Here is a 13,671-nt window from a genome sequence, read left to right on the forward strand (position 1 = left end):
GCACGCGGGAGGAGTACACAGATTCGACACTCACTGCTGCATATATCTTGGTGCAGCCTGCGTGGCAAGGCGAGAAGAAAACCTTTTGATTGACAGGGTCGCATACAGGCTGGAAGTGCCTGGTGACGCAACTGCAGTTCTGGCTACAAGCCGTCTGTATCGACGACCTGAAAGAAGGAAAAACAAAGACAGGCATCTTAACAGCCAGCGCTACAGTGAGTGAATGAACGGGTGCATTGGCGCTGGCACCGCAAAAAATATTCGCGCGACGATTACGCATGTGTAACGCAAATGTTTAAGCGTTAGCTGTGATGTGGGCACGGTGTAGGTGTGGGCTAAGCGTTTTCCCTTCCGATCTCGAACTCGGCAAATCGCTTGGGGGTCTGAAGGCCCTGCTTCCTCCATGGCAATCAGTCGTAAAGAATGTTTCATAGGGTTCTGGTTTTAATTATACGTTCCTCTCCAATGCTCGAGTGCTCACTGGCTTTCTAATTATTTATTACTTGATTATTTCTAATAATTATTTTTAAAGCGTCTTTTCTCAGCTCGTTCTTCAGTTTCGGGCCGTCCATTGCCGTCCGCAGTGCAGGCTTTGGCAGCGTGCCAGACGGTGTTTCCTTTGGTGGAAGCGCACGCGGCTGAAGAACGCTTAGGAACGGCACTTTAAAAAAATAAATATTTTCGCTGATGCATGACAATCTGAGAACTGATACATCAAAGAGCGAAGCTGTATTTGTGAGTTCTGACAGCCTTCGGAAGTACTATACTAGAGTACAATTTTCTGCGGCAATGAAGAAAATTAGCTACGGGGGCTAAATGCGTACAGGTGATCGCGCTCTTAAAAAAACGTCCCATGTTACCATCCATATAAGCTTAAGATGGAGAAGAGAAAGCGTTACCATTTCATTTACAAAAGCAATAGAAGACAATATCCATTACTGAGTGTTAAATGTGACTTATTTCCTGTTTTTCTCTTCCGGCGTTTGGGTAAACGCGAAGCCGACGCACGTAGAAGCTACGCCGATTTCAATATTTCCTCCTGGAAACAAAAAGCATTGTTAGACGACTCCGGACTACTTGGAACAGTAACACATGTAAGGAAACTCCACCCCTCTAGCTTTCCGTGAGTACAGGGGGTCACTGTTCTTATTCATTCAGGCCACACCGCACACGCTAGCTGAGTTAATTGTTCTCACAATACGCCGTCTTCCGTCACCGCTGCAGCCATACACACTGCTGGGTGACCTCCAATGTGGAACCGGTGAAACGCGACATGAGAAGCAAATATTAAAGACTGATGTTTTAGAAAACTGCCCAAAGAAGTTGTTTTCTGTCGCGTGCGATGAGGCGCAAGTTAACATTTATAAGTATTCATTGTTATGTTTCAAGACAAAGAAGCGCTTGTTTTTGTCTTCCCTTCATGTGTGCGTTGCCTTTTTGTTGCGCTAGTCTTCCTCATCAGGAAAGCAACACTTTGGGACTCCGACGCAGGTTGCGTTGCTGGCTGTTTGATACCTAGCCCGCCGCCGCACCCTGGCCTTCAACGCCACACAAAATCTGGGGCACTTCCCCTTAACAACTTCGCTCTAAATATCTCCTCTTCCTGCACTACATCCTACTCTTGCTGGAGACAAATTAGGCATACCTTAAGCGACGGATATACCTGCGAAAACAGTGCTCTTCTATTTTACGCGTTACAGCCCACTTCCTAGATGCGTCAGAGAACCCAGTAAAACACACTTTCTAAAGTGACGAACTAATGTTCCAGAGGTGTGGCATAGTCATCCGCTTCCACTGCAGCAGCCTGCCAGGCCGTCTCCATCGAGTCACGTACGGTGTTTAATGTATTACATTCAGCTCAGGGAGTAGTGGAATTATCATAGCCACTATCCCATACTAGTATAACTCATCTGGATGCCGCAAACGAACACAACCCGTTTGCAATTTGCACTACTGTCCTGCTGCACCACCAATTCGTCGAACTGTCTAAAGGAAGTATACGTAAGCGTACATATACTTGAATTAACTCAAGGCGTTCTAGGCGAGGACAAACTGTTTTGAAGTAGATGGTTTCCAACTGTGTGGGCATCTATAGACGAAGTTACCAGGGCGACGATAAGTTCTGCTTCTCGAAAAAAAATGTGGCTTCGCTGACATTTCTGTCCACGTGGTTTGGTAAGTGTGTAGCTTAGCGAAGGCGTAGTCGGCGTTGTGAATGACCTCGGTCGACGCCGATCCGCGTCCTTTGAAACATGCTGAACATCTAGGAATGACAGGTCCAACCCAGTAGCGCGAACAACATTAATTTCATCTCAATTCGGTCCTCTCGGGCGCCTGTCATTGTTCCGTGCGGAATAGCGCTGTTTACCGTTTTTCATTACCCGTGGCCGGAGACGGTGCTGACGGTGCCAGCAAGCCGGATGGCTTCGCAGCCTATGAAGGCGCAGGCTACGAGACAGGCCAGCTTGACCACGTCGCAGAGCGTCGTGTACAGCGTCACAAGACGAGGCCTGGGCCTGAAGGCGTGCAGCGCCAAGCCGCCCATGCCCAGTCCCAGCACGTTGGTTACCATAAGTACGGGACCTGCACAACACCCCGGAAAGCTGCGATAAGGGACAGTGGAAGAACACTGCGAGCACGATGGTTGCAGCCAATGATATGACCGATACTCACGTATATGAAGCACTATACTTGCTGTACTCTATCGCTGATATACCCAGCCAAGCGGTGTCGCCCCGTAGGGACACTACTGCCTGTCCAGTGTTAGCAAAGGTTCCTGAAGGCAACTGGTTCTAACACTATCTGGCAGCAATGTGCGTAAATACTGAGCGCTTCAACATTATTTCATTTTTTACCAGCGCGTGCTTTCCACAGTAGAATTTTACTGATATCACAACCCATCGTCTATTTGTGCCATCTAGCACAGAAATATAAGCGTAATTCACTACTATGTTGGAAGCTTCAATCTCCCAGGTTTTCAAGATGTTCCCTTACTTTTTATGAAAATTGCCCCGCACTCTTCAAGACCACCCTAGACCGACTGCACTACAGCAGAATATTTTCTGAAACAAACTTTCTTGGGCCTTGGCCACATCCGTCGATGACGCAGAAAGCTCTACAGGCGGTACTGCTGTTCTTGAGGAACACCGGCCTCAATGACCGATTGTAGTATGCTACTGTGTGTCCTGCTGTGTGCGCGCAGTGCTCAGTCTCTCTTCCTCTTTTCCTCTTTCTATTCTGCATTTCCCTTAACCCCAGGGCATCATAGAAAACCGCATGCTCGTCTTGTTGACCTATCTGCCTTGCCTCTCTGTTTTTTATTTCTCTCTCTCCCTCACAGTCCACGACATTCAACGTTCGGGCGCCAGGAAAAAAATTGTGGCTTATAGCTTGCCAAGTTACTGTGCCATGATAATTTCAACAGCTTCTATTAGTAAACTATAAGTCAGCCGAAATGCACTGTCATATTTTATTGAATCATGTTTGTCATGATGTTCCAACCACCCAGCCAGGCTCATACACCTGAAACCAGTAAACTACATCATTATTGGCAGATTGTGAAGGTTCAGTTGAAAACATCGCTTCCTTCTGGCATACAACTAGCTTCTCCAGAAACACTGTAAGTGCCAATTTCCTTGATTCAAAGCAACTGGAGTGAAAATCCTTTTTTTCTCCTGAATTTTCTAGAACAGACATATTCCCTGAAAATTAGTTTCCCCTGACGTTAGACACCCTGTTATTTCCACAAGCCAACCAACCAATACGACTCCGGACGTAGCGGTCAGGTGTGTACGAGCGCTTGGGCAGGTAACACTGGTATGCAGGCGGACATACATACGATGTAGCACGGCGACTTGTGCCTATCTTAAGTAGCGCGTGTAGTATGTATGACAGATGTGCCACATATAAAGAAGCAGAAGTGACTTTTGAAACTAAATGTTAAAAAGGGCTGGTTTTCCGCCCGCGTGTTCACCTTTCGTCTGGGCTTCTGTGCAACGCATCTTATCCAACAGGAAGCCTGCATGCTTTGAGCAGCGACTGAGGTAGCAAGCCTGACAGCACGAAGTACATTTCATTGAATCGACTTTCTAAAGTTTGTTTATCAAGTGGGAGCTCCACCTCACTAAACTACAATATTTACAAAGCGTAGACGTCACCTTATCCAAGGGATATTAGCATAACCCTCACAGGTAAGACTGCTTAGGTGGTACTACAACACAACGTCAAGCTTCGAACAAGAACAGGTAACTCACTTCCACTATAATGCCTTGCATATTCACAGTGCAAGCAGGTAATATTTCCGTCCACTTCCTTTTCGTTCCAACCTCTGTCAAAACGCACCTCCGTATGAGGATAGGAAGAAAAATGCTCGCCGAAGTTAGCTATATCGTCTAAAACTAATCTTTTCCCAGTCAGTCAAAAGTAAAATCTACGCGCAGCCTTCAGATATGGTATAAGTTTAAAGCCAAACGCTGTGCACACCTCTGCGGCCGGAGCATCAGTTCAGTGGGTGATCAGCTTACCGATGAGAAAGCTTGCCTGGGAGGCGGACGTCCTGAATTGGACCTCGACGTACTTGGAGCTCATCATGGAGTGGCCCAGGGTCGCGTTGCTCGCCAGTAGCCAGTACACGAGCCGGAACACGTAGGCCGGGTTCCTGAACAACGACCTCAGCGACCGCCAGAAGCTACTCGCTCCTACGGAATCCGCACGTATGAGCACAGGCACAGGTGATTCATTCAAACGATGTTCTACACGAACAGTATGCAGGTCGGCAGCTGCTACAAGCCGATTGATTGATTGATTGATTGATTGATTGATTGATTGATTGATTGATTGATTGATTGATTGATTGATTGATTGATTGATTGATTGATTGATTGATTGATTGATTGATTGATTGATTGATTGATCCCTTCCTTAGTTCATTCTTACGAATTCATTTACTCATGCACTCATTCACTGAAGGATTGATCTTAACGACCCAAAAGTACAATTGATATTATAGCGACGATGTGTACAAGGCTCGCAATTAATTTTAGCCCGATGAGGTTCTCTAATTCGGGAAGCTATCTTCTCAGCTGTGCATGTATCCCGGTGCGGTATACACAATCACCGTCGCCTTAACGTCATAGTGGCAGTTACGACAATGTCAGTGTAGCACAGACTGAGCCTGTCTTTATGTGCCCTTTTCATTAGAAGAAACGCTTGTCCTGTGTTGATGTCCCTCCCCTCTGGCTAAATTCAATATCATCAGACTGGTATAGCTCGTCGTACAGCGACTGACCATTGGCCTTTTTTGTGGGTTCTTCTCTTGTAGCAGTAGCCGTAGGTGAAGCCGGCGGCGACAAGTAGCGGGGGAAGAAGAGCGCGGGGAGGGCGGTGGCCGCCAGACAAACACCCAGCACCACGTATCCCATCCACCAGGCACCAACCCAGCGGGGATCGGTCCGCTCTAGCACCGGGTCCACTGCGAAAGCGCATGCAAGGCACAACGATGAGGCTCCGCTGCATGTGCGTACGTACGTACACCTTAACAGATTCACTACGACACAAAAAGTGAGATCGGTAAACGGTGAGTGCCACTAAGAACTTCTTTCCTATTTTTTATTACGATAGCAATTATATGGACACTCCAGGCACATTTCTGCCGTCACCGTCGCCGTCGCCGTGAGGTTCCGTATGAGTGAAAGCATGTGAGGGTGAGCCGGCGAACGCGGTTCAATCTCGCGTGCGCGAGCGAGGAACGCTGCACACATGCGTGCCCTCTCCTGTGGCGCGCGAGGCAGGGGGCTCAGGCGAGGGAGGAGGACAGTTTCCGCTGTCATCGAGCGAGATGTGTTCATGTTTACCGGCGCGCGAGACACCATGCTGGTTAATTTAGTTAAAACACGCTGACGGGCTAGTTGGTTTGAATCCATGATGGAATGCGTAAGTGCGACTGAACAAGGGCGTAGAAAGAAACAGACACACAAAGACAGCGCTGTCTCCGTGTGCCTGCTTCTTTCTACGTCTTCGTTGAGTCACACTTTCATATTCCATCATTGTTAATTTAGTTAGTAATCGAGTGTTTACAAGTTTACACGGCCGATAAAGCTGCTGTCCTTACTTCGTGCAGCTATCTACTAATTTGCTTTCGTAATCGGTGCTCCGCCTTTCCGGCGGAACTAGGAATTTTTTTCTTTCTTTTTTTTCCTTTTTTTTAAAGTCTAACCGGAGATAATGGGAGGCTATTTTGAGTGGTCTGACCAAGATTTTTCTGAATGTTTCCATCGTAATTGCGGGAATGCGTCAAAGATCATGTTCCTTTTTTATGTTATGCAACTTATTTTAAAGGCTGCCCTATTCGGCATCTGTATACGTATGGTTCCCGCGCACGTTATGCGTGTTATGCACCCTAATGATTTATGAATCGGGGCATCACTCCTGGGCATGAGGGAGCGCTGTGACAGCACTCACCACACAGATATACGTCAACAGTTTTAATGCGAGGAACTGGTTTAACAAAGAACCGTTTGCAGTAGAGGGCGAGAAACACAGCGCCGTTCGCAAGACGTCTTTCTATATTTCGAACGCTGTTTACAGCTCGCAGTTCGAGTCATCTGTGTTGGTCTCCCCTCCGTGTTCTCCAACTGACCGAAACCCCTCGCACATATAGTCGAGGAGCAGAGAAGGGTGAGCTGCGAAATGCAGCGTTGAAACCCGATCCCTCGGACGTCTGGCGCGTCACGGTGGCGCCAGGCGGGTCTGAGTGCTTGGCCCTGCAGACGGCGAGGTCCGTTGCTTGTTAGCGAGACGTGCGAGCGCCTTCGTTTCAGCGGTGTAGGGAGCGATGCACGGCAATACATCCTAAATGCTGCTGACCGCTGTTTCTGCTGCGTTCGAAATGCGCACGTTTCTGCCACTTTGAAACAATGGCCGTGCAGCGCGGAAAACACAGTTCGGCAGATATAAAGCAAACGGGAACATCATACGTGCTGTCGCTCTCAGCTGGAGCTACAACACGACAGCGCATGGCAAAGCCGTCGCGCGAGGTAGCTTATGCCGAGCGCGATAGCTCACCGTCCGTCGGTGCAGCCCTTCAAAGTATAATGCAATATACATCCAACCACGCACCGCACTCGCCGCTGCGGCTGCAGTGAAGACGTGAGCGCAGTTACAGTTATTCAAAAGCATGAAAGTATCCGAAATCCTCGTTCGTTCTGAGGTCCGCAGTTTTCCATATCAAAGTGAAAAATAGTTGTGCCCATATTACGTAATGTCTTTCGACACTGCAACATGGCCAGTGTAGCTCCACACAGACAGTGACTATACAGGGTGTTTTTTCTTTCTTTATCTCATTGCTTTTTTTTTTTTTTTGCTGGACCAAACTTTAAAAATTGCTTGTGGCAGATAGCATAATTCTAACCCTTGATTTAAAGTACTCGACGAGGCGGCGCCTTTACTTTTACGAAAAGACCAAAACGCTTATTTGAATAACTAAGAAAACTACGCTAATTAGGGTTTTTAATTAATTAATTTACTGCACGTATTGAAATCTACGAATGTAGCTATAGTGAGCATGGAAGGCATATGGACTTTGAACAGGTTCTCAAGACAACGTCAGTTTCGAGTAATTCATTTTCAAAGTGTACACCCAATTGCATTGTCGTCCCATTTATTATTGTGCTTCAATGTACGCAACAGCGTTTTCTTTAAAAAGAAGTAAGTGGGACAAATGTGCATTTCGACTGCAAGTTTGACGGTGCACATCTCGAAACCGGTGCCATGTCTCGAGAATTCTTTCTAAGCCGATATGCCTTGCATGCTCAGCAGCTACAATTCGTAGATTTAGATGTACCGTAATGAACTTAAAGAACGGTAATCAACGCAATTATGTTAAATTATTGAATTCGGAATCTTTGTTTCTCGTAGGACTAACGGCCGCCTCACTAAGTAATTTAGTTAAAGGCTTATAATTGTTATATCCCCCACAGGCAATTCTTTTAAACATTGGTGCAGCTAAAAAGACAATAAAAAACGCCTAGTATATACGAGCTACAAGCATTCGTGTTGCGAGGATGACCGGATGCCTGGCTGTGTTATGACGCCCAAACAAAAAAACATCCGTCATTTCATCAGTAACGGCAAGACTGTTTACGTGCGCGTGTTGTCCGTTATGATATTATATTCGTCGCGCAAAGCGATAGTCGGCGGAAGACCCAGTGACTCGGCGCCAGGATGTTGACAATAACATCACGCTGTGGTATATTTCCCGCTTCCTGTGATATTAGCCGTCGCTCCGCCGTATACAGGAGTGAAGGAAGGGCGTTCGACGCGTTGATCTGGGGTCCTATAAGAGAAAACTATTCCAATATGTTTTTATTCCAATCTCCTCACGTCAAACTTGCGCAACCACCGACGCAAGCATCGGCCGCTTAACCGCAGGGTTGTCTGAAGAGACCAATCAAACGCTGTCCTAATTTATAGGAGGTCACTTTTGTTTGCTTCAAAAACGAATAACATTGCCTACACTGAGCGGCTTGTCTTATCTAACTGGCTGACAAAAAGCGACGAGCATGCTCGAGTGGACAGGGTTTCGATGGGGCCGAACCAGTGCAATAAAAATCGATAACCGAATGAAGAGGGTGGTGCCAGCGTCTGCGATTGGTCCGCTTTCCCTTACTGAGCTTGCGGTGGCTGGTCGAAAATCGCGGCGGCATGCAACGCAAGGTTCAGAATGGTGCTAAAACGGATCCTCAGCAAAGAAGAGTTGGCAGAGCGAGGTCGTAAACGTGCCGAAAGTACTCGAAAACGTTACGCGGCCACGCAAAAAGTTTTATTGTGTGCAAATAAACCCATGCTCTCAGGTAAGTGCGAGTATAGCCAGTGCCTGAGCGATCGGCAGCGACCATCTTTTATTCCTTTCGGAACGAGGCAGCCTGCGACTATTCAGAAAAAAATTCAGTTGTGTTCGGCATATTAATGCTTCTTTAACACGTAAGTGTCACTTTGACGCGGCGAGTTTTCACGGTTTTGTGACGTCGCGTGACAGGCAAGTGAAGTGTGTGCGGCCCTAAATCTTTTGACCAATAGCCGAGGTCTAATGGCGGAAGGCGTCGAATTAGAAAGAACTATTTCACTTTTGTTCGGTCCAACCATGCATAATCGGTGTATACACGTCATATCAGATGGGGCGCTACCGCGGTTTTGGTGACGTCGGGTCACAGAGAGGCGACGTGCGGGTGGTCCAAAAAAGAAAAGTTTTTGACCAATCGCGGAGGGCTTATTGCAGAATTGGAATAGAAAAGTTCGCAATAGCTTTACGTTATAGCGCCCCTGTTTCTGTCAGCGAAGTACAGAGCGGAAAGCTTAGCTGCTTTCCGATTTGCATCTTGTATACTTTCCGGAACTCAAAGTTAAAAATAGTTTTTTTTTTTTTTTCGCTCAGTGTTTAGACTGTTATGGAGGCTGCTTTGCAAGGGAAGAGTCTAGAGCGAAGGCAACAAGTGCTCGTAGATATGTGACGCTGCATCGCGAAGACACGCACCGCTTCATAGCGCCCACTTATAGTCGTCATGAGGCAATTTTTCGTTTTATGCAACTGTGCATAGCCGCAGGCTGCCCCGTTCCGAAAGGAATAAAAGATGGCTGCCGCCGAACGCTCAGACGTGGCTACTCGCACCTGCCGGTAAGCATGAGTGTATTTGCGTATAATAAACCTTCTTGCGTGGCCGTGTAACGTTTTCGTGCACTTTCGGCACGTTTACCCCCTCATTCTGCCAACTCTTCTTTGCTGAGGGTCCGTTTTAGCGTCATTCTTGAGCTTCCGTTGCATACCACCGCGATTTTCGACCAGCGACCGCAAGCTAAGGAAGGGAAAGCCGACCAATCGTAGACGCCGGCACCACCCTCTTCATCCGGTTATCGACTTTCAGTGCAGTGGCTCGGCCCCATAGAATCCCTCTCCACTTGAGCGTTCTCCTCGCCTCTTGTCAGCCGATTAGATACGACAAGCCGCTCAGTGTAGGCAATGTTATTCGTTTTTCAAGCAAACAAAAGTGACCTCCTATGAACGAGGAGAGCGTTTCGTTGGTCTGTTCAGACAACCCTGCGGGTGACCGCCCGGTGCTTGCGTTGGTGATTACGCAAATTTGACGTCAGGAGATTGGAATAGAAACATATTGGAATAGTTTTACGTTATAGGGCCCCAGTTTTCACGGTTTTCTTAAAATAACTGCGTAACTGACGAAGCGTATATTTTACTCAAATGTGGCGAATAATATGGAAAATATACAGGCAAAAATGAAAGTTGCTAAACCCGCGTATTCTGGCCGTTTAGAGGCGTTATATGAAACACTTTAAAAGTTTTTCCGCTTGCCTCACAGGACCAAAAACGGCAGATAATTCACATTTTCAGGAAATCAGGGCCACTCTATGGTTGACGTGTATACCGAAAGCTTGAAGTGTGTAGGTTGATTATGTGCTTCGGAAACAAGTACTGAATGCTCCTCCTCGCCCAAATTTTATGCATTGTGCAAGGCATATAGTTGCTTTTTATTATCTTTTCTGTCTGCTCTACTAACTATGCAAGGCACGATGTTCACATTTCGTTGAAATAGGAGGCACATTATGAGTGACGAACGATGAATGTTTCATCTGTGTAGGCTATTTGTAGCCTTTCTAGAAAGTTACTGACTCAGGCATTCCGCAGTGTCACACTGACGTTATCCGCGATGTTTTTCCGGGGCCATAACATAATTGCACAAGACACCAACTTCAGATTGATTCACTATAGGGGGGATGTTATGTGGGACGAATTTTCATGTTTCTTGCTCGAACAGGAACTTGGGCAATACTTACAGAACCCAACTTCTTTCTCTATTTCCACCGTGATCCGAGGATTGTACTTGGTGTTTCCGGTGTTTTCGATGAACGATGCAAGCCCCCTTGTTTATATTTGGTTAAATTAGTGGGCTGACTATAGCGGCTCGAAGTCCTTGGACTCGGGCTGCATCTTCGGCTTGCGGACGGCCCAGAGCGGGTGTGCCAACCAGGCACGTACCCAGGATTCTTTTTCGGGGGGGGCCCACCACCTCCATCATCATCATCACCATCAGCCTGTTTTATGTCCACTGCAGGATGAAGGCCTCTCCCTGCGATCTCCAATTACCCCTGTCCTGCGCCAACCGATTCCAACTAGCGCCCGCGAATTTCCTAATTTCATCGCTCCACCTAGTGTTTTGTGGTCCTCGATTGCGTTTCCCTTCTCTTGGTACCCATTCTGTAACCCTACTGGTCCAACGGTTATCTAACCGGCGCATTACATGACCTGCCCAGCTACATTTTTTCCTCTTGATGTCAATTAGAATATCGTCTATACCCGTTCGCTCTCTGATCCAAACCGCTCTCTTTCTCTCTCAACGTTATGCCTAGCAATCTTCGTTCGATCGCTCTTTGCGCGGTCCTTAACTTGCTCTGAAGTCTCTGCCCCATATGTCAGCACTGGCAAAATGCACTGATTGCACACCTTACTTTTCAATAATAATGGTAAGCTTCCAGTCAGGAGCTGGTAATGTCTGCCGTATGCGATCCAACCTCTCTCTAGTCTTCTGTGAATTTCCTTCTCATGATCAGGGTTCCCTGTGATTAATTGACCTAGGTAAACGTACTCCTTCACAGTCTCTAGTGGCCGACTGGCGATCCTGATCTCTTGTTCTATGCCCGGCTATTTATCATTATCTTAATCTTCTGCATATTAATATTCAACCCCATTCTTACACTCTCTTTGTTAAGGTCGCCAATCATTTGTTGTAACTCGTCTGCATTGTTGTTGAATAGAACAATGTCATCGGCAAACCGAAGGTTGCTGAGATATTTGCCGTCGATCTTTACTCCTAAGCCTTCCCAGTTTAATAGCTTGAATTCTAAGCACGCAGTGAATAGCTTTGGAGAAATTGTGTCTCCCTGTCTGACCCCTTTCTCTATAGGTATCTCCCTGCTTTTCTTGTGTAGAATTAAGGTAGCTGTAGAACCTCTGTAGATATTCTTACGCGAAGGACGAGTCAGTAAGACGAGAAACTATTTACAGGTTAAATTTACAACAACGGTTGCAGCGCTGACCGGTTAGATTCACAGCGCGGGCCCAGTTCGTTCTTCCTCCTCTTTTCTGGAGTGATGGCGCCTACGTGCCTCGTTCAAACAAACAAATACCACACGCATGTAGCAATGTTTTCCAAGCTTTTTACGTAAGCGTTCTGTACTCCTTGATTACGTAGTGCCTCTACGATTGCTGGTATCTCTACTGAATCAAATGCCTTTTCGTAATCTATATAAGCCACATAGAGAGGCTTATTGTACTCTGCAGATTTCGCGATAACCTGATTGATGACATGGATGTGATCTATTGTAAAGTATCTCTTCCTGAAGCCAGCCTGTTCCCTTGGTTCACAAAATCCAGTGTTGCCCTTATTCTATTGGAGATTATTTTGGTAAATATTTTATATAATACTGGGAGCAAGCTAATGGTCCCATAATTTTTCAATTCTTTAACGTCTCCTTTTTTGTAGATTAATAGAATGTCTGCATTCTTCCAGTTTTCTGGGACCCTTGCAGTCGATAGACACTTCGTATAAAGAGTCGCCAGTTTTCCAAGCATTATGTCTCCTCCATCTTTGATTAAATCGACTGTTATTCCGCCTTCTCCTCCCGCTCTTCATCGTTTCATGTCTTGCAGGGCCCTTCTGACCTCATCGCTAGTTATAGGAAAGTTTCTGTATCCTGTTCATTACTGTGTCTAAGTGAGGTATCGTGACTCCTCTGGGTACTGTATACAGGTCAGCTTAGAATTTTTCCGCTGCTTTTACTATATCTTCGAGATTGCTGATGATACTATCCTTCTGATCTTTCAGTGCATATATCATGGTTTGTCCTATGCCAGGTTTCTTTTTTTACTGATTTCAGGCTGCGTTCATTTTTTACGGCTTCTTCAGTCTTTCTCATGTTATAGTTTCGAATATGAGTTATTTTCGCCTTGTTGATCAGTTTTGACAGTTCCGCGAATTGCGTAACGCTGTGCGGCCGCCAGTCCCATACAACCGCGTAGAGCGCAGGACTCTGCGATTCTAGACGTACTGCGCTCACCGCGAAAGGTTAGAAAAACACCCACATAAGCACAGCAGAGAAGCGGCTACGTGAGGCGGTTCGACCGATAACTGTAGAAGCGTCATTCAAAACAAATAATTGTTCTCCACTTCCGGCGGCGTTTTCTCTATTTCCTTTTTAAATAAAAAGATGTTGATCCATAAATATTCTCATAAACAACGGTTAACTTTTTTATTATTCGCTTTTGCTCGCAGTTTAGTTGTTGCCTTGGCTCTCTCCCTCAGTAGATCGCTTAATTTCTCAACTCCTTGCGATTTTTGTTTCCAGTTGCCAATTTTGCACGAAAAGTGCTATACAATTAGGGAAAAACAGACGAGGTAACGGGCGACAGTCATCTTGCTTATGGGTTTAAGGGTTATTGCAGGGTTTCATGATGGACGCTCTTTCACATTATTTTATTTCCCACCTTATCTAACCCATATCACGTGTATATGGTTCCGGGCAGCGCTTGCGGTGCATCTGCCAGCGTCGCGGCGAGCCGTAACTCAAGGAAATAATGAAGCAAAGGGATAAGTTAAACGCAACTGG

General features: G+C 46.4%; 1 protein-coding gene across 1 annotated transcript in view; it reads right to left on the bottom strand.

Moving 5' to 3' along the window:
* The window catches only part of LOC126541544 (solute carrier organic anion transporter family member 74D-like), a 36,230-nt gene that overhangs the window by 4,638 nt on the left and 17,921 nt on the right, over positions 1–13,671 (bottom strand). The window contains exons 3-6 of the mRNA XM_050188348.3: positions 5,288–5,470; positions 4,524–4,697; positions 2,382–2,583; positions 35–167 (exon numbers count right to left, since the gene is read on the bottom strand). Coding sequence (XP_050044305.1) covers positions 35–167; positions 2,382–2,583; positions 4,524–4,697; positions 5,288–5,470 — 692 coding nt within the window. The remainder of the gene's footprint in view (positions 1–34; positions 168–2,381; positions 2,584–4,523; positions 4,698–5,287; positions 5,471–13,671) is intronic.

The sequence above is a fragment of the Dermacentor andersoni genome, chromosome 2 (genome assembly GCF_023375885.2).
Source record: "Dermacentor andersoni chromosome 2, qqDerAnde1_hic_scaffold, whole genome shotgun sequence".
Lineage (NCBI taxonomy): Eukaryota > Metazoa > Arthropoda > Arachnida > Ixodida > Ixodidae > Dermacentor > Dermacentor andersoni.